The 20,871-nt window shown below is 37.0% G+C and overlaps 3 protein-coding genes across 4 annotated transcripts; 2 read left to right on the top strand and 1 right to left on the bottom strand.

Annotated features, from left to right (window-relative positions):
- Nucleotides 1–1,044: 1,044 nt before the first annotated feature.
- On the top strand, nt 1,045–11,803 carry LOC145222131 (long-chain-fatty-acid--CoA ligase 4-like). 2 transcript variants are annotated; one of them, XM_080088172.1, is made up of 17 exons: nt 1,045–1,182; nt 1,680–1,772; nt 2,775–2,930; nt 3,496–3,680; nt 4,006–4,158; nt 5,676–5,810; nt 6,037–6,144; nt 6,831–7,012; nt 7,098–7,156; nt 7,272–7,408; nt 7,619–7,758; nt 7,848–8,019; nt 8,138–8,216; nt 8,444–8,635; nt 10,416–10,530; nt 10,607–10,764; nt 10,881–11,803. In XM_080088172.1, exons 3-17 carry the CDS (start codon nt 2,888–2,890, stop codon nt 11,033–11,035), a joined length of 2,013 nt encoding a protein of 670 aa, XP_079944298.1. In that variant the 5' UTR covers nt 1,045–1,182; nt 1,680–1,772; nt 2,775–2,887; the 3' UTR covers nt 11,036–11,803. The 2 variants fall into 2 exon arrangements, with proteins under 2 accessions (XP_079944298.1, XP_079944296.1); XM_080088170.1 differs by lacking the exon at nt 1,680–1,772.
- A 1,378-nt stretch (nt 11,804–13,181) lies between these two features.
- LOC145222157 (ADP-ribosylation factor-like protein 3) lies at nt 13,182–15,491 on the top strand. The gene is made up of 5 exons (XM_080088202.1): nt 13,182–13,353; nt 13,419–13,562; nt 13,672–13,839; nt 14,067–14,252; nt 14,675–15,491. Exons 1-5 carry the CDS (start codon nt 13,351–13,353, stop codon nt 14,726–14,728), a joined length of 555 nt encoding a protein of 184 aa, XP_079944328.1. The 5' UTR covers nt 13,182–13,350; the 3' UTR covers nt 14,729–15,491.
- A 60-nt stretch (nt 15,492–15,551) lies between these two features.
- LOC145222144 (heme A synthase COX15-like) lies at nt 15,552–20,630 on the bottom strand. Its single transcript, XM_080088187.1, has 9 exons — nt 20,405–20,630; nt 20,146–20,250; nt 19,693–19,850; nt 18,555–18,741; nt 18,157–18,239; nt 17,679–17,845; nt 17,084–17,238; nt 16,496–16,612; nt 15,552–15,920 (listed from the first exon to the last, which is right to left on the bottom strand). Exons 1-9 carry the CDS (start codon nt 20,495–20,497, stop codon nt 15,789–15,791), a joined length of 1,197 nt encoding a protein of 398 aa, XP_079944313.1. The 5' UTR covers nt 20,498–20,630; the 3' UTR covers nt 15,552–15,788.
- Between the last annotated feature and the right edge of the window lie 241 nt (nt 20,631–20,871).

The following is a 20,871-nucleotide window of genomic DNA, read 5'->3' as shown; positions in this document are numbered from 1 at the left end:
AGGATGAGGTATTGCGTCATCACGACTTAATATTCAAATAAATTGCGAGTTTTTGATTATTCCATACCAGTTGCACAGAGGTAAACGGTAGGTAGGCAGTTATGTAAGTCCGGATTCTGATGTGTATAATTTTCGGTGTTATCAACAAAGTGTGCAGTGTTGTACAGTGTACTATTGCTTGCATGAGTTGCGCGCAAAAAACAGGTCGACTGCAAAATCGTGTCAAGTCACTTATGTCAACACTTCCCGCTTTGTACTAATTGATCCCAATGCCTCCAGGCATAACTGGGCAGGCCCTTTGTAACGTGGCATGCTAATGTTTACTTTGTTACTATTACGGCGGTTTGCTCTACCGGCCTTGATTAGAAACTGTCGGTTCTTGGTAGTTGTGGGCTTCTCCTATACGGTCGTGCTCAGTGCAATGTTACATGAATGATCTATTAGCCTTGACTAAAATTGTTAAAAAAGTGTTGAGATGTTACAAGTAGAATTCGTGTTAGGTGAAATTTATGCAGCAAAGTGATCTAACTGTCGTTAAAACGAAATTTAGTTGACAATTATTATTTCATAACATGAAAACTTGTGTTATGTTCGGTGTAGTGGCTAACCCGCGCATGGTAACGTAATTTCTGAATCTCAACTCGTTTAAGGTTTACATGAGAAAGGTTATTTGCGCCCAAGAGCAGGAATGTTTTCTGTATTGTAAGTATTTTGTGATCGATTAGGACCAGTAGCCGCAAAACCCGGCCAAACAAGTGGCAGTTTTGAATCACTCTTGTCAGGCATCATGCGGTTGCATGTACAAGGCTGGTGTTGTATTAAACCGGCATGAAAATGTCAAATGCGAACACCCGTGTGGACTTCTGTACCTAAAAATCATTTCCCCTTACTCAGACTTTGAATAAGAACTAAGATTGCGAAATTTTATTTGAAAAGTCGGTGTTAGACTTCTTAAACACGTCGTGTAAAAATGTACAAAGTCCACAGTGGTCTTGCTGTGCCAAAGTCCGAATGCCATGTGCTGTACATGTAAGTAGGACAAGGATTTAACGTGATTCTGTTGGTGTCATTCACAGTTGTTCACCCCTTTAGTCCAGTTCAACTGTAAGACAATTGACATCTGATATTGCTGTCTATTTAAATTCGACCACTCTTTGGGCCTGAAAAAGGAATTCAATATGGGTAAGTCTTCAGTTGATTGGTATGTGGCGGTTGTAGTGCTTGTCGGTTGGATTATGTCTTTTCATTTGCTGGTTCAGCTTAACAACGATTAATCTATCTCAAGATTAACGTTTACGATTTTTCAAGTCGCTTGAGTTTGAGACGTTCTGTTTATTTTTTATTTTTAATACGTTTCTCAGTAACAACGTCATTAATACGTACATTATGACGCAATACTTGGCTTTGGTATGGACTTCTAGGCTATTGCTTTAGGACAATTTAAGGCTTGTGATATTGTGTGCATGTAATTGGAGGTGAAGCGCAATGATGTTAATAACTTAATTGCTTTTTGGAGTGAACTTTTTCATGGTGTTATGCATTTAAGCGGCTATAGCTCACCCCACTTGTAAAACTAGGTTCGGACCTAAGCACGTTGTTAACTTAATTGCTTGACTTATGTACGAAGCCACAAAGATATTGACACATTGATTAATATTTTACATACTTGATGGAATCAGTGCACAGATCATAGCTTGCAATCGCCCTTCGCAGATACCATAGCTGTCTCTTTTGTCCTGTAATAATTTCACCATCTGATATCATTGCCATTAGTAAGTTGTCGTCATTGCATGCTGCATGTAGACTTGCTGTTTTGCTTGCTACGATCTTTTTGCCATTTCTCAACATTGCTTACGCGTGCATGTCTATATCTGCTATAGAGAAACGGATTTCGGGTGATATACGACTCTTCAAATGTTGCTTACGTAATTAAGAACCGTCGTTATATAGACCACAGCCAAAGCTCAGATCATAGGGTTGTTTTTGCAGCGCTTAACCAACGTTTGAGATTATGAAATTTAGAATCAGATAAACGGCTCGAGGAAGAATTTTCATAGTTTATAGTTCAGTCTGGTATTTGCGAAATAAGGAACATTAACTTGTAATTGAGTAGTTTAAATAAAGGTTTACCAGTTTTTTGCAAGATTTGTGCGTTTTCTTAATTTGTACAACTTGCTGTCCCAGTAGTGTTGTGCTTTTCGGTCTTAGAACGAGGCATCGTCAGTTAACAAGTTCGAATTGATCCAGTAACTGCTTATAGCACAGAGCTTATACCCGCTGTTCGAATTCGTTCAGTGTTCTGCAGAATCCGATTATCTAGGTCCAGTCAAGGACGAGATCAGATATCAATCCCCTTTAGTCACATGAAAAGCTCTGTGAAGGCAGATTACGCTGTTATGCATGATATGTTTATTGCAACGATTGATTGCACAGTATGTGCTGAGCATATGCAATTGTCAGTAAGTTGTATGTTTGTAGATGTGTATTGAAGACAGGTCGTTATGAGTTTTATTGTAGCACATGTTACAGGTCAGGTATTTTGTCCAAGTTTAGACGGAGCGGATTTTTAGACTTTAGTTTTTCCATGTGAACGTACTAACAAAGCCGTTTTTACCACCTGCAATGCATGGCTTCTGCTGCATCAGAGCAACTATTCGTTTTCAACCAATACTTTTTCAAATAATCACTGTTGTTGCTTTATGACGTAATTTGCCACGTGGTGTGTATTTTTGCTGACGCAAGCTTTTTTCTGCACTGACCGATGGTTGTTACAGGTATCGACGACTTAGCTTACGTGTTTTGGTGGCTGTTCAGCACTGCTGCGTTCATTCCCTGGTTACTTGTTGAATCTCTGGTATCTAGCGATTTGAGGGAATATCTTATCAACATGTCACGTCGGTTGAAAGCGAAGAGAGTCCGGTCTGGCGCAGGTAAAAGCCTAACACATTGTTTCTACTATACGACTAACATGTTCAGTGCCGGATTAACCATTAGGCAAAGTAGGCACGTGCCTACAGGCCAGTCAAAAATCCAGGCCATTTTACAACAACGATCTTTGTGACAATGATTTGGCAACACTGATAATTCTATTTTTTTAGTTGGCAACCCTGTATTTCGGGCCACTTATAAAATGTGCCTACAGGCCAGCAGACCCTTAATCCAGCACTGAACATGTTGTTATCTCCTGCCGAAAAAAGCGTTTGGAAATTAGGTTTAAGATGAACATAAATTCGTAACTGGGAACAGCCCTGAAGCGTTCATGCAGACCAGCGATCACGGCACACTCATATATAAATCACAGTACGCCAGGCCCATTGAAGTGCCACATGCTGGTGAATGCCAGCTGATTCGGTATGGCGCCATTAATGGGCCTGGCGTACTGTGATTTACATTAAATTTGGTATCTTTATATGTAGCATTGTTATGCCCGAAGTTGCATTGACGGTAAACGCACACTAATGACACTTCTATTTAACTTGATTTTTATGTTTACAGACTCGCCGTACCGTTGTGTTGAAAACATGGGCTCACTGATGCATACCGCTCATAAAGATCATAAAACGATGGACAAGATTTTCGAGGACGCAGCGAAAACCCACGCGAACCTGCCGTGCTTGGGAACAAGAGAATTGTTGTCTGAAGAAGATGAAAAACAACCAGACGGAAAAGTTTTCAAGAAGGTCAGTTGGCAAAAGTTTTTTTACAACTTTATTGTTTAAACATTTTCCGTTGAGTTGACCACATGAATAAGACATTTTAAGAGTTGCTTGTAACAGTTTGTTCGTTAGTTGTGTTTAGGGTGCATATATTTATGCAACCGTTTAATTTTTGTTAAGTCCAAATAAATTGTTTTAAAATGTAAAGTTTGAATAAATTGTTCCAATAAAAAAGTTAAAATTTTTGTGTGTGGAATAGCATTGTTCTTAAGCAAGCTTACCGAACTGCCCGGTAAGAACTGGAGAACTCGGTAAGAACTGAACTTCTAATACATGTTGATTTGTTTAGGCGATTTTCGGCGAATACAAATGGGAGAGTTACAAAGATGTCTTTGCACGTGTTGTCAATCTCGGAAGGGGTCTGTCGCTCTGTGGTTTAAAACCGAGAGAAAAAATCGCAATTTTCCTCGACACCAGGGCAGAGTGGATGATTTCTATCCAGGTATGACGAAATGTTTATTGAAAACTTCTCAGATGATAGCGCGGTTTAAAACTGACTTTGTACGGTTATGTCCCTTGCGGATGCGACTGTGTTATGACTTTGTTAGGTAAATGTTTTTACGCGTACATGTTTTCACTGCACGATCCACAAAAAAATTACTCCTTTGCCTATCGTTGCTGTATTGTGTCTATAGTCCCAGTACAGAGTTGTCAACGGGCCTGAAATTGAAACCCGAAACCCGACCCGAACCCGAATCGTTTTTGAAAAGCCCGTTTAGGCCCGTTTAGGCCCGAAAATTTGATTGACAAGCCTATACATTGCAGCCTCGGGGAAAAAAGCAAGACAACCTACACAATACACGAATGGTCTTGAGCAAACGTTGTAGAGCTGTTTGGCATTAGGTCAGGTCCAGCAACTGGTTACTTATCTTGTTAAATCAATTTAAAAATACTGACACAGAGTGTAAAGTCAGGTCCGAATCAAGCCCGCTTTTTCACGTACAACTACAACATAAGCCGGTTAGCCTATCGTAAAATGTTGGCCCCTTACTTTATTCAAACCCACTCAAATGTGGAACGAAAAGTTCCCCGCTTTCCCGCCAAATCTTCAACAGCCGCAAGTTATATTTGCAGGGAGACGCCCAATTCAAACTTTTCCTGGCATAGGAGCATTAGACATTGCAATCCAAACATTGCGTTCCAAGCGCTGAATGCTTCCTATACTAACATGGACTTTGGTCGTTTTACGAGCGTCACAGTTTATAGTTTGTGTGTTTGCGTGGCATGGCTGTATAACGTAGGTAGTCGGTTTCCTTGTTTTATGAGTCTTTTCCTGTTAAAGTGGGTGTTTTGCGAGAAACGCATATTTTATCAATTCCAAACCAACTTTCATGAAACAAATAGTGGGGAAACCCCGAATTCAGCGCTTTGGTTGTAGTCATGCCAACGGATAAACTTTACCGATACCTATCAACGGTATTATTTCGGTTGGCAGGCACCCAAAGGTTACTTGCGGTCAAATATAAAGGTCACTATGTGTCACGAAACGCCAAAGCTTCGTAGGTTACAGCTACAACTTTGGTTCACAACGAGTTTTTATTGATTAAATTTAGATTTCTGCAATTGCAACAGCATCTCGCAGTGACGTAATGTACTTATGATGCCTTGAAAAGCGCCACGGTTTTTGAAAATACAATCTGATAGCTTCCTCAAAAATGTCTTAAGAACATTTTATTACTTCCGACCATCTTTAATCGATTGCTATTAAATTAACTTGTAGACTTAACTATACTTGTACCGGGTTTAAAAGCTGAACGAAGTAGCTTAGTATGATCAAACTATAGATCAGTCTATTTTCCAGTCCGTCGTTTAATGTTATAGATTGAGTTCATCGGCAAATTTGGAATGATATTGTAAAGCTGTTTAAGTTGAACCACAGTCCTGGTGGAGTCCACATTATTGCATAACGTGTATCAGGACACACATTACGCTATGCAACACGTTTCAAATTATTTGCAGGCGTGTTTCCGTCAAAACTTCCCAGCGGTTACTGTGTATGCCACTTTGGGTGAGGAAGGCATTGCGCATGCGCTGAACGAAACTGAGGTCACACACGTCATCACGTGTGCGTCACTGCTTAACTCAAGATTGAAGGTGAGGACTTGAATGAATCTTTCTTTTTCTTACTTGTGTCATGCCATATTACATCTATACATATGTAATACGACCTTTCTGTTGTTTATTAAAAAACTTCATGAGAAAATAATGTGGCTCTGTTAATTGTGAATACCGCTGTTGCTGGTATAATAAACCATGCTTTGGTTAATACATTACTAAATGTTGGTGACAATTATTCCAAGATGTGCTTTTTGATTTTCAGAACTGTCTAGCTGACATCCCGTCCGTCACACACATTATATACGTTGAAGATTGCCCCGTAAAAGATTTAAATCTGGACGAAAAAATAACGTTGCACACATTCAGTCATGTAAGTGATTATTTCAAAACTAAAGTAGTAGTTTGATAATATGCGAGAAAATTTCCAACAACGCTTACTGCCAGGATTTAAAATCGAATTAATCAATAATATACATTTGCATGATACGTTTTGTTGGCAGTTTAATAATCCATTAATTAATAAAATGTATGTTGCTTTTGCTTATTACTTTCATGGCATTGAATCCGTATTATTTGTTAGCAAACATTCCTTAAAGTCACGACAGACTCTGTAATTAATCTTTGCCCAGTTAAAGTTTAACTTTAGTGCTATTAATACATCGTCGCATCGTACAAACTCCACTGCCATATTTGGTATGTCCTGAAGTTACCTCTGCTGTATTTTTGTCGATGACCCAGCAAAAAATCGAAATAAAAGATAGCGCTCATAAAAACTCGGTTGAGTTGGTATGAAGTAAGTTTTGACACAACCGATGTAATGGGGAGTAGCAAACCCTTTATTGACCGTTGAATGTTGCGAGGTTTTAATGGCGACCCCAAACCAAAACGAGGTTTACCTTTAAGCAATAAAACGTCACCCACAAATCAGAATGCTTGTCAAACTTCTGCCTTTGTCTAGCAACTAGCAAAAAGCATTGCTTTTTTTACATAAAGTACAACCTCTGAGAATGTTGATAACCTTTGTTACGTCATAACTGACTTTTTGTGACGTCACAGATCGAAGCGATGGGCAGATCAGAGGAGGGAAGACAGCTTGAGAGGGATACGCCAAAATCCGACGACCTTGGGATTATTATGTACACTAGTGGGCAGTCAGGAGACCCTAAGGGAGTTCTGATCAATCACTCGAATTTTGTGGCGGGGATGAGTGGAATCGGAACTCGTGTCCCAAATCTCAAGTAAGCATTGTTACCAAGGTCTGGGGCATTTAAAGATCACAGTTTTTTTTCTGTATATGTTAATATTTATGTCATTGTTTTCCAGCACTACAGATGTTTACATCGGATACTTACCGTTGGCTCATGTGCTCGAACTTGCAGCGGGTGAGTGCAATGATTTATTACTGATATGAATTTCTCTGCAAAACCACAAATTAATTTGATATCCCTTGCTTTTTCTATATATTAACGTAATAATAAACCCATATTTAATTTGCAGAAAACATTATGATATGTAGCGGTGCTCGCATTGGATATTCCTCCCCCCTCACTTTATCAGATAAATCAAGTCGTATCAAGAAAGGTAGTAAGGGTGACGCATCAGTCCTGCAACCCACACTGATGGCAGCTGTACCGGTAAGCTTCCTGTGTTAATGTGTGCTCTCAGAACTTTACCATATCCTAGTGTTGAAAGTTCAGTTGCCCCCTTCGTTGATCACATGCTGGTCCTAAAACTATCTATAAATTCTGTATACAACTCCAGCACTTCGGCAAAAATTAAGTGCAATAAACTGCCAACCTTTGTGACGCATTAAGTGGAGTAAATGACGTGTTTTTGTTTGTCAGGAAATTATGGAACGCATGAGGAAAGCTGTAATGCAGAACGTGGACGAAGCAAGCCCACTGAAGAAAAAGTTATTCAAAGTCGCCTACAAATATAAATACAAAGAGGTAGAACGTGGAAACGACACACCAGTTCTGAACAGGTACACACCCGTGCCATTGTGACGAATGCGTTACGTCATTGATACTTTATGACGTCACAAGTATTATTGATGACGTGTTTGGTTTGCAGAGTTATCTTTAAAGCGCCGAGGGCATTGTTGGGTGGAAAGGTTCGCGCGCTTTTGTCCGGGGGAGCCCCCATGGACGCACAGACACAACGGTTCATGAATATTTGCATGTGCGCCCCCATCGGACAGGGGTACGGGCTCACAGAGACGTGTGGGGCAACCACAGTGTCACAGGTCAGTTGCAGAGGTCGCTGGTTCGATTCCCGACTTGTATGGTGAAATATTAATACTGAAATCCCTACTCAGTAGCTTGTTATGTTTTGGCCCGTTCGTCATAATTCTTTGTTTCCAGGTACTTGAAGACTTCAGCACAGGTCGCGTTGGTCCACCCCTGCCTTGCTGTGAAGTGAAGCTGGTGGCATGGGAAGAAGGTAGCTCACGTGCATGTTAAGAGAAATCATATATCGCCTAATAAGCAATGGCCAACCTTTATATAAACCACGTGATTTTGCCTATGAGGAAAATTTTTTGCGTGTCATTTGACAATATATTTGAACATGAAACAAAATGGCTTCTGAGGCGAAATCTATCCACAAAATGTGCCAGAAAAATTTCACACCAACACCAAAACTTAACCTCTTACATTTACCCCTTTTAGGTGGGTATTCCCCGTCTAACAAGCCCCACCCCCAGGGTGAAATCCACATCGGTGGTCCCAACATCACCCAGGGTTACTTCAAAAAACCAGAGAAAACTGCAGAAGATTTCTATGTGGACGAGAACGGACAGAGATGGTTTAAAACTGGAGACATCGGCCAGGTTGATGATGATGGTGCAATCCGGATTATTGGTAAGAAAACTTTTGGTAAAATATGGCTTTGTGCCACTATGCTTCTTAAACTTTCGTGCTATTTAGACCACACCTGTTATTATGGGTCCCCTTCTCTGAAGGGGACACATATTGTTTTTGTCCGTATTTTTTTTTCTTTTTTCTGTCTAACGCTGGTTTGTTATACGCGTTTGGTCAAGAAAGAGTGCTTCAAATTTATTCAAATTTACAGAGATGTTAGTTAATAATCCAAATTTGATCCTCCTGAAGTTTCACCCCGATTGACCCAGCGGTTCACCCACAGGCCCCCGAAACGTATATTTTTTAACGCTGCTTTGTAACGCTCGTTTGGTAAAGAAAAAGTGCTTCAAATTTATTCAAATTTGGACATATCTTAGTTATCAATCTGAACTTGATCCTCTAGAAGATTGACCCCGAATGACCCAGCGGTTCACCCACAGGCCCCCGAAACGTAAATGTGTCTAACGCTCGTTTGGTCAAGAAAGACACTGTAGGCAAAAGTACCAAGAGAGTAACTCACTGGTTTACGATAGCGGGAGGGCTCAGCTTGACGTCGGACAGACGTTTTACGAGACGTCGTTTCAGTGATTAGAAATCAGCTGTTTTGCACAGCAATGCTATGTCGTTTTATTAAGTTATCACTCACATTTTTAGTTTTGGCGAAGGTTTTACACCTATGACGTGATTTAAACCTGATAACCGTGCTTCGGTTTTGTATATGTCAAGCAAAACTTTGTTAATCAAAGTAAAGATGAAAAAGTTAACTTGACTTTTTGCCAAATAAATGTTTTTTAAATGCTCGTTGTCAGGTTGGCCGCCGCATGATCACGGGTTACTTAAGGTCAACTAGTAAGTATTACAAACACAGCTCAGACCTTTCTTTCGTCATAACGTAGCGTTTTTTTGACAATCAATTAAGGAGTCAATACTCATGTATAAATTAGGTTAAACAGTATTGTTGAACACCAAGGACGGCGTGCTATTGAAAACGGTGTCAAAAGGTCAAACAGTCGTTTGGCGTGTTCACCCTGAGAGATTACTACAGGTCAATGGTACTCGTTTTGCGAAACAAAGTTAAATGAAAAACAATTTGTTATGTATACACTTGTAGCGAATTGCTTTTTAATTTAAAGTGTCTGTAACACAACTGTTACAGCTTTCTAAAAAAAATTGTGTTCAAAATCCGATCTTGGACGACAATATCTGGGTCAAAGCAAGAGATTAGATTTAAGTCTTTGTTACGTTTTTTTAATGTTTTTGTAATTACATGACAATAATAGTGCAAAAAGAATACGAACAATTTTTTTTTGTTGGGTTAATGCTTTCTAAAAATTTGTCCTTAAGAATCTAAAAATCACCGCAACGTTTGTTTACTGTAAATCTGCACAAACGCGCGTGTGGGGACCCATTTGTTTTTGTTTACAAAAACAATCATATGTGTAGATCAAATGATGTGTATCGTAAATTGGTAAATATCGTATAGAATATATAAAATGGAAGTATATCAGAAAGCCACTCTTCTAGTTTTTAAACGGTTTACAGTGAAGGCTGTTTTCTGTTTTACCGTTACAATGCAGTTCCATGCTTAAAGTTATCCCGTAATAGACCAAGATTATAGACGGGTCTGATGTAACATAAAAGTGTTTTCGCTAAATCTGTGGTTCGTTAACGACAAAATTGGTGTGTAGATTTTGACCAGGCAATCTGTGTGTAAGCAATTAACGTGATCAACCAAACGTTGCTGGTATCCACAGTGGTAACATTACAATTTGCTTTGCAGATCGTAAGAAGGATTTGGTGAAGTTATCGCACGGTGAATATCTTGCATTGGGAAGCATTGAGGCAAAACTCAAATCGTCTCCTCTTATTGACAACGTATGGGTGTACGCCAACAGGTAACGTTATTGTAATCAAAATACTCTACCTATTAATTGATCTGCCAGTTTGTGACCGGTGATATTTATCCCACAGCTCCCAACCATACGCCCTGGCATTCGTGATTCCTAATGAAAAAGCATTGACGAATGTCGCAACAAGCAAAGGAATTCAAAAACCATACGAAGAATTGTGTCAGGATCCAACAATGAATAAGGAATTGAAGAACGCAATCGCAACCACGTCCAAAATATGTAGGAATTGTACTGAAAACCTGATCTAGATAAAACTAGAGATTTAATCTACTTAAACGGGAAAGATTTCTCCTGCATTGATTTCTTTTGTTGCAACCATGGTTTGTTTTTTTCAGCCAAGCTGCAAAAATTCGAAATCCCACAGAAGATGTTTGTAGAGCCGTCACCATGGTTACCGGAAGACGGTCTCATCACAGCCGCGTTCAAACTGAAGAGGAAAGCTCTCGAGCAACGATACAGAGAACAAATCGACAACCTGTACGGCCAGTAGATGGCGCTACACCACACTAGAATTGACTAAACTCCCTGGAATTAATTAATTTTCGAGCCATGAACAAATCTGGAAGAAAACAATTTTTCTAATGACAATGTTTTAAATGTTCAATTTTTCTCCATGTTGAGTTAAAAGGGTATAGTAACCTTTATAATGGCAACTCGTATTTATTAATTTTTTTGCTACCAAATGATTATATACCCCTGCAATGCATGACGTCACAATGTTAGTATCACGTGATTATATGAGCCAATTACTGGGACAAAAAATATAATGAAGTTTGTATTTAGCCGAGCAAGCCTGTCTGGTAAAATGTTGTTTAGTTTGATCTGTCTTAATTACAAAAACTTTTTGTCAATATACAAAAAAAGTCGTACACCATTTAAATTTGCTTCAATACCAGCAATATTTTTGATTCGTACAACCTAACTACTTACCCTTGTAAAAAAGGCAATTCAAATGAAGTTTTAACAGGATTTTGTTATTTGTCCTGTTTTCAAGTGCTCTCCAACCCCATGCGTAGAATGTATGATTTCTATGTCTTAATCCAGATCAATGTGGTTGTTGTACTGTACTGATGCAAACAAGCTCTGTGGTATTGGATTGTTTGCATTTATTTGCGCAGTTTCATATTTTCTTTCGTGTTGCGTTTTGTTATATTTTCTGTTTGAGTAGTTTATTTTTTCGTTTCTAGTTTTGAAATTAGCTGGTGTTTATGGTTTACCGACAAAAATAAATCCACACCAGCTTGCTGGCTCATACCAATAGGGATTTTCTAACAACCTATATTCACTTTACAAAAAATGAAATACATGTTTGCTAACAATAAAGTACTTGCGAAACACATAGCTTAATTATCTTCAGTTAAACATTAGGACTAGTATTTTAATTTAAAAAAATGACAATTGTTTGGTCGAATTTGAAAACCTTCGTTTTAAAGCATCTTGTTACCCCAACTACAATGTTTAGTAGTGTAGTTTTTTTAATGAATGTCTTTAGTTTACCATCTAAGAAAAAGCAAGATAAGACTTAAGAGAAATCGTCTATTATTTAGAAAACACAAGTTATTGCTGTTAGTGATGCACCGAACCCGCCTAAAAAGGTTCGGGCCGAAACCGAATATTCGGCCACGAGGCCGAATAATTTCGGCCGAACCTAAAACCGCATTTCTTATGGGTGTTTTTAACTGAACCGTGTGTAGTTGATGCAAGTGAACTCAATTATGACAAGCCAAAATCCCTTTCACAATGCAAAAGCTTCACTAAACTTGTAATATTTCGCAGACAATGTGGCAAGTATTTTATAGATACAACAAATAGTTAATTTATGATGTTTCGTATTGGCGAAAATGAAAGTTTGGGTATTAATTTCATGCAATCAAAAAGTTCGGTTTCGGCCGAATTTTTGAAAAAAGTTCGGGCCGAAACCGAAACATCGAAAAACAGCTGATTCGGCCGAAATGTTTCGGCCAACCGAAACTTCGGTGCATCACTAATTGCTGTCACTATTTGAACAAGCGGAAACAATAGAAACTAATATTTCCTGTTTGCCTCAGTCATATATTACGTAATCGAACCTTCTTAACTTATGAATCAAGCTCAAAATGACGTCCGTTTGTACCAAAAATGTAAATTGTGGTTTTTATTTTTGCAACATGCGTAATTGACGGGACAAGAAAACGAAAGACGAATACAATCGGATTACCCCACTGATTTGGATTAAGGGTTCGGATTAATTGATTTTGTTTTCTGGAGCTGAAGGTTGCCAAGAAGCTTTTTGCAAATCATCGTTTATCATATTACAGTTGAAACAATAAATGGTCTTTCGCGAATTGCTGTAATGAACTCACACAAAGATATATACGTGTGTCGAGTTTGCGTGGTCTCAAACGCTTTTTAATTTTAACCGTAAAGTGAGAAACAGCTTGCGTAGGTGTTTCAACTAATGAATAATGTATATGTATTGTTTCTTTCCTGTGGTGTACAACTAATGAAACGGTCGATGTGTGTTGGTAAAGCAAACTGACTCTCTCTGCTGTTACACTGAAAGTCGTGTGCTGGGCAAATCATAAGTGTAGTTTATTTAATTTTGAGAAGTATCTTCTGATGGAAATTCAAATTGATTCATGAAGTAAAAAGTTTTGGTTCTCTATATTTTTTAGAAGTTGAAGTTTGTGGTTGATAAAATAGTTAAAAAATAAGTGGAGGTATATCTGTTTTTGCATTGTAAACAGCAATCGGTGTCCATATTCTTCTGTTTGTAGAAGAGTTACCCTAACTGGAGATTTAAAGCATTCATGCTCAAAATTAATCATGGTAAGAGCATTGTGAAAATATTTTTAATGAAAAATTAAAATGCTAAACTGATGTTTTTTAAACAGGGATTATTGAGCATTCTACGAAAGCTTAGATCGGATCATCACAAAGAACTCCGAATTCTACTTCTTGGTTTGGATAATGCTGGAAAAACGACAATCTTGAAATCACTTGCATCAGAAAAAATCGACCAAATTACTCCTACACAGGTGAATGTTTGTCACATTTGAACTAAACATACCTGAAATATGAGATTATATTATTTATCCTTCTTAGAACTAGAATTTCAAATTAATCTATTGGATTTTTTTAAAATAGGGTTTCAATGTAAAATGTGTGAACACACCTGGATTTAAATTGAACGTTTGGGATATTGGAGGTCAAAGAAGGATAAGGCCATATTGGAGGAACTATTTTGAAAACACGGACCTTCTTATTTATGTAATCGACAGCACCGATCAAAAACGCTTTGAGGAAACAGGGGTGGTAAGAATATTTACATTTAAAATTGTTTTCAGTATAATATAACATCAGTATCATTATCAACTGATTCTGTTCGTTAAAAATATGTTTTCATGCGTAGTTATTTGTTAAAATGTTCTATGAGACTTTTAAGTTACAGGTTTAAGACCTATATTGCAGCTAAACTTAAATCTTATTGAAATAGACTTGAATAAGATTAAAATAATCTTTTATTAATTTTTTTTTGTCAGGAATTGCGAGAACTTCTTGAGGACGAAAAACTCAGCGGTGTTCCGCTTTTGATTTTTGCCAACAAACAGGATTTATTCAATGCAGCAAAGGCATCTGATATTGCCAATCTACTTAAACTTCACACACTGAATGGCAGAACCTGGCAAATACAGGCTTGTTCTGCGCTTAAAGGTGAAGGTGTGCAGGTAAATAAAATATTTTCTGTGTTTTTTTATTTAATACAATTACAATTTATGCACAACATGATTGAAAAGGATGTTTCTGTAGAAAAGGTTTCGTTGACAGAATGTTCATTGTTTCAACTGTCTGGTATCTAAATCATAGATGCCGTTTTTAAGTTGTGTTGTTTTCACGATGTGTGATTAGTTGAACAATGTGCAAAAGGTCGTAAATATTATACGAGTTGACAAACAACCAAGTTTAAAAATGCATTTTTTGTTGAGTAGCAGCTGCTGTACTGCATTAAATATTCATAAACTGTTAAATTAACATCAACCTTTGCACAAAACATGGACACAATTATCTGTCATTAAATCTAAGCATTGTGCTCATAGAAATTGTAGTTAGTGAATAAACAACTTTGAATTATGGTTTGATATTTTTTTAGGATGGGATCGAATGGGTTATGAAAACCGCTGGAGCAAAGGCCAAGAAGAAATAAGAGTACATTGTTCTGTGGTTAAAGAACATTTTATTGTTCAATAACTAGCCATAAAATCAAGTGTGTTAACTTGGTTTTACTGATTTTGTAGATGAAATATTTTGACCTAGTCTTCACTCCTAAACACGCATATTGCCTTCTGAAAAACAGTTTGGTTAAAGAAAAACATATTGTTTTTGCCATAAAGATTGTTGGTACCTCAAATTACTCTGTGTCAGTACCAACACTTATAAATATAATTTAGTCACTAGCCCGTACTTGCACATTCTTATATCATTCACATTTTAGTGGTGTGAACATGTAGGCAACATTCAATTTTGCATCTGATTTGTATTTATTATTTTTTCTCCACCTATTTTTACCCACTTTTTGGTGCATTGTATTTTGTATGTGCACCTTTCATACAAAAAGGTACAAAAGATTGTTTGTTTCATTTGTTATCTCGCAATTGAACATGGCTTTGGGCATCACTGTGAAAGGCCTATACCAAGAGCTCATGTTTTACAACCACTTGTACATATTTTTTATGAAAATGACTTGTTTTGAAATGTTTATCAAAAGTTTGTAAAAAAATATGATCATATAAAACTAGGCAATCAGCACATTAGATACAAGTCCATCATTTTAATGTTTTTTTTCACTTTCAGTGCATATTAATATTTAGGAGAAAACCTCTTCAACGTGTTGTTGTTTCTCGCTGTGTTAGCATAAGTTTGTGATGAAATACAATGTGACAATAAAAATCTGACATTCTCTAACAACACACCAGCAGGACCAAGTTTTTAAACAGTGTGTTTTATTTATAAATGTGTGTTTAACTGTGCTAGACAGAGCTACTAAAATCATATATTCCAGATAATTCTTGAATTCCAAACTGTAGCCAATCATTAGTTGCAAAATAATTGGGTTAATGGCACATCATGTAAGCAAGCAGGTTTCCATTAAACAATGAGTATGACAGAAATGCACAATGTCATGATGCAACAGTTTTGCTCTTTGAAAATAGTTCATTGCTTTTAGTATACTACATGAAACATTTGATAAGACTACATGTGGTCTGTCACTTGGGTAGTCTCCTAAGTTCATGAGTAAGCCAGATTGCAAATGAGAGTAAAGTTAGTGAGCCGGATTGATGCAAAGCGGCTAGTGACGTTGGAACATATGTAAGTAGTGTTGAGATTCCAAGCAACACCTACAAACAAGTATAGTTTAGTTCCATCCTATGTAAACTTTTTTTAGGTTTCAGTTCTACAGTATATTCAGTTATGTAAGGTTATTTTGCATTCAAACAACCTGGGTTTTGTCGTCAAAAAACTACACAAGGTAGGAAGTCAGATTTTCCATTTTGTTATTGTTTACTCAGTGGTGAGATGCAATTTTTTTCATGCTAATAGGTTCGCTAACTCTCATAAAATTTCGCGAGACGGTTCTATAAAACCTGTGCGAATCAGCTGAATTCCACCAATGTGTTTACTCATTAAAGAAATAAATATGCAGGTAGGTACAACTTCATAGTAGTACGGAAGCAAGTCCTGAGAAAACAACTTAAGCAAAAAACAAATTTCTTGCAACCAACAAGTTTTTTTTATGTCTGCATATGGGTCAGGCGCGCCAGGCCGTTCGGCCAAGTTAACTTACAGAAAAGTAAGTACTGTTTACAGAAAAAAAGCTAACATGTTGTTATGTTTATTCTTGTGTTGTGTATCGTAAAGTTCACTTTCTTGCTTCAATTTTCTGCATATCATCTTTTCAGTTTTATCCACCCACCTGTATTGCCCCCATCCCCATCATACAGTTTGTGGCAAGAATTGTTCGACCTTGAAGCCCCGGGGTTTTTCTAGCCAACCACCATGTGTATGTCACCATTGCTAATGTAGTATGTCCCTGTAAACAATCATTAAAGAAGTTGTCAAAAAATATAAGCAAAGTAAAACATGTATAAACCTAGATAGTAAGTTATAGTTTATTTTAAAGTGCATAAGGAATTTTGAAACACTACCTAAAATTTCAGTTATGGTAAGTAACAGATAAACTCTGATTAAGTTGAATTTATTTGATGGTGAAAGAACATACAGCTAAACAATTCAGGTAATATTTTGACCAATTACCCATTACAGTAAAATTAAAGCCTATTTATTGGGAATGATTGAATTAAATTGTCAAACCATCTTTCCCTGTGTTTATGTTTTAAGAGAAAGGGTCAAACTGTGTGAGGAATAAAAAACATATATACCAGCCCATTGTTGAACAGTGCATTAAAAACCTGACTTTTACTTGCGATTCATTAAAATTAAAACATAGCACTTAGTTCCAGCAATGACAATTACTCATTTTCTATTTCAATTTGGTATTTACCAGAAGTCTGTGGTCAAACTGAACAGTCGTAGGATTCTCGAAGAAGTTTTTCCACTTTGGTGAAAACGTGAGAATGTCAGTTGGAATCCATCTGTCGGCCATTTTGGGGTAACTATTGTAAGTTAAACCCGCGTCAAGTCCAGCCACAAATGCTCCTAAATACACAACAGAATATAGTGACTACATAAACATTTATCAAGCTGCCATTGTAAATGCCTTGTCATTAAAGTGAAATATCATTTGGGGTCATTGTACATTGGGACTTGCAATTAATCAAGTGACATGAAATTAACCCTTCCTGTGGGCAACTACGTCTTACAAAGTTGCACATTAAATTACTCATTCTGATTAATTTGCTTCTGTATCCTGAACACAGAGTGTAAACAAGGTCAAAGAAGCAGGTAATTACTTTTACTGGTAACTTTGTCATTTATTCTGTGAATCTAACAGAAACTGCATACAAGTAAATTACTCTATAAAATTAAAAACATTTATTAGTATTTATTTGTTTAAATTTGTGAGGGAAATTGATAAACATAGTAATAGGAGGTCAATCTTGGGTTTGATTTGAATTTATGCAAATAAGTGTTTGCACCTGAAAGAGCGGTGATAAATACCAATCCTTTGGTGCTGTGTGCAACCATGCGCAACTTTCGTACAGCTTTTGTGTGTTCGATGTATTTGGTTGGAAGGAGTTGACCCAACGTACACCACATAAGTCCAGAATAGAAAACAAACGCTGATCCAAGGTGCGCTGCTAATCTGCGTAAATGTTTGCAGACTTTATTATTGATCCAGTATTGATTTTTATGTGTTGATATTGATACTGTCGCCATGTGGATTCAATCAATGCAATCAACACACAACGGTAGTGATACACAACTTCTGTTAGGTTAAAAATGTAAAGGTATTAAAGTATTTGGATATTTCTTGCATCAACATATACATACATAACAAGATGAACTGTTTTCACACCCACACACCCAGGCCAATAGTGAAAACAAATTTACACTGGCAACATATTTCTAGCATCTAAACAAAGACTTTTAAGCTTTTTCTGTCCATTATGTAACCTGTATTGACTGACTCTTGGCACATCAGTTTCTTCAAATCGATCTTGCAATCCACTTTTGACCATGTACCAGCCTAAAAGACCCTGCAAAATGCACAAAGTAATGGAAATGAAGAGAAGGAAAGCAAAGCTTTTTGCAGGATGCATAGTCATTAGGTATAACGTCTGACTTCCGACTTCTAGTTAGACAATTCCAACTAATTCTAATTGTTACTGAGTCCAATATTGAATTGTAAAGAGTGAAAAACAACATTAGGCAATGCACTTATATTGGAATTTTTTTTATAGATGTCACAAGTACAGCGTAAAGTGTTAACTGCGCTTAGACACCCGATTTTGACTGTTGTAATAATTAGCAGTCTTACATAATGTGAAATTGTGTTTAAAGTTAGCAAATACCTGAAAGACTAGAAGGCCACCAAGAATTCCCGTCCTGATCTTTAATCTTCGGTCTATCCATCCTTTCTTGAGAAAATAAGCCAGTGGAAGAAAATAAATCAAACCCATGAACCTCCCCAACATTCGATGTCCGTATTCCATGTGCCAGATTGCTTTAAATTCATTTAATGTCATGTTGTGGTTTAATCTGAAATGAAGTACGTTTAAAGTTTGTTGGTTTATAGCAAGAGTCGACAAACTACAGCCCATTATTTTAGGTATTTGATCCTATTATATATCATAGAAAAAAGCTGGATTCAACCGTCGAAAGTCACTCCACTGCGAAAGTTTCTGAACCAGTGCTTTTATATTGTGATGAAATAAATGAGCATTGCCTAGGCCTACCATACGTCCTCATTTTGGAGGACATGTCCTCCTTTTTAACAAAAAACAAGTTGTCCTCCGAGGACTAGAAAAAGTACCCAAATGTCCTCCTTTTCAAAGAATTTCTGATTTACCAACTACATAAGTGACAATTATGCCTTTGAAAACAGCCAAATATTAATCTCTAGCTTATTTTTTAAAGAATCCAGGTGGATTTTAAATTTTTTTTGGAAAAAAAACAAGGTTATTTTAGTGTGGTGATGTGATAAACGTTAAATTTTATCCGAATTATAATTCAATACCGTTTAATTTCTACGGCTTTTATTTTTTGGGGGCCCTTAAGTATTTTTTCATGTTCTTTATAACAATGTGTCCTCCTTTTTTGGGATGGAAATATGATAGCCCTAGCATTGCCAGTAGAGATTATTTAATATTCCAGAAAATTCTACTATTTGATAGTAGCACTGTCCGACTCTAAATCAGATTGTACTCTTGCTGGTCTCACAAAAGCGCTTCATAGACCACAATTTGGGAAGGCACTGCATTTGGGCTTGTAAGCTATGTGGCCCTAGTGTGTTGTTTTTAATGTTATCCGACTCGTCGTTATAAAAGTTTGGTGACCACTGGACTACAGACCCTTGTCTGTGTTTGCAAAGCATTTCTTCAAATACTGTGTGCACATTAACACTAAATATTAATTTAAAATTACACCTTTACATCAAAAAAGTAACATTGATTATCACTACAAGACTGTGATGAATTATTGTTCTCTTACATTTTAAATTCTGGGAATTCTTGATATTTTTCAAATTCCTTCGTCCATTCTTCATGTGTGGTTGGTGGTTTCATTCCTTTTATAAGATGCCAATCAACCATCGATAAACCGGATTCCGTTAATCTCGTCACTCCACCCACTGCCACCATACCAAAAGTCTGCAAATGACAATTTACAAAGTGTACAAAATAAAAGCAATATCATTAATTGCTGTTGTAGCTAGGACAATATGACGAGATAGACTAGCATTCTATACTGTGCCTCTTATCTTAAAGATTGATTTTATTCTAATTATTTGGGATAAACAGCTTTAACTGGCAAGACCAGGTTGAATGATGTTGGTAAAATTATAACAGCCTAATTGTGCACAATCTAAGCATAGAAGGTTTTCTCTCACACTTCAAAACACTTAGATATTTCTCCTAAGGTTTAAAAGCCTCAAATGCACATTACCAAACCACAGCATCCAGCAAGCCACCAACCCACGACCTTCTGGGGTCTCAATATTCTGCTACCGATCTCAGCACTTGTTACTGTCTGACGCAACAGTGGCAAAACCTAAAAATTAAAACAATCTTTGTTGTTGTTTTTTAATTTATTGTTTGTTAATAATGCTTTTTACTTTTACACAATTTGTACATAATTCATACAACTGCTATTGTAGACAGATTTGACACAAATACCAATATAAACCACACAACCAACCAGTTACCTTGAAATTTTTTATGGTCAAATGTTGATGAGCTTGGCCGATACGATGGAGATTAAAAAGTTTACGAGCAGCCCATCCATTACACAGAGCCATGTTGTTTAATTTGTGTGACCAGTCAATAAATCAAAAGGTGGTAAGGTAAATAAATGCTTTACTGATTGTTGTTTAAACAGTGGACTTTATACTCTTAACTCATGATATCTGCAAAATGTCAAAACTGGTGTTTAGTTTTTTGGGGAGTTTAACAAACCAAGGCAAACAATGATCAAGCTTTTGGTTATGTATTATTTTTCCATAAATAGATTTGGACTTAAATCTTTTTCACGTTAAAAACGTTTTGATAAAGAAGGTGCCAATTAATGTACATTTAACTTGTCCAGGAAGCATAGATGTTCCTTCTGAGTTAAGTAATAATAACAAGTTACTGTGTCAGTATCCCTTGTTTTAGGGTTTGGTCTCCCCGTTGA

The sequence above is a fragment of the Phallusia mammillata genome, chromosome 4 (genome assembly GCF_965637545.1).
Source record: "Phallusia mammillata chromosome 4, kaPhaMamm4.hap1.1, whole genome shotgun sequence".
Lineage (NCBI taxonomy): Eukaryota > Metazoa > Chordata > Ascidiacea > Phlebobranchia > Ascidiidae > Phallusia > Phallusia mammillata.
This window is presented reverse-complemented; position numbering and strand designations above follow the sequence as displayed.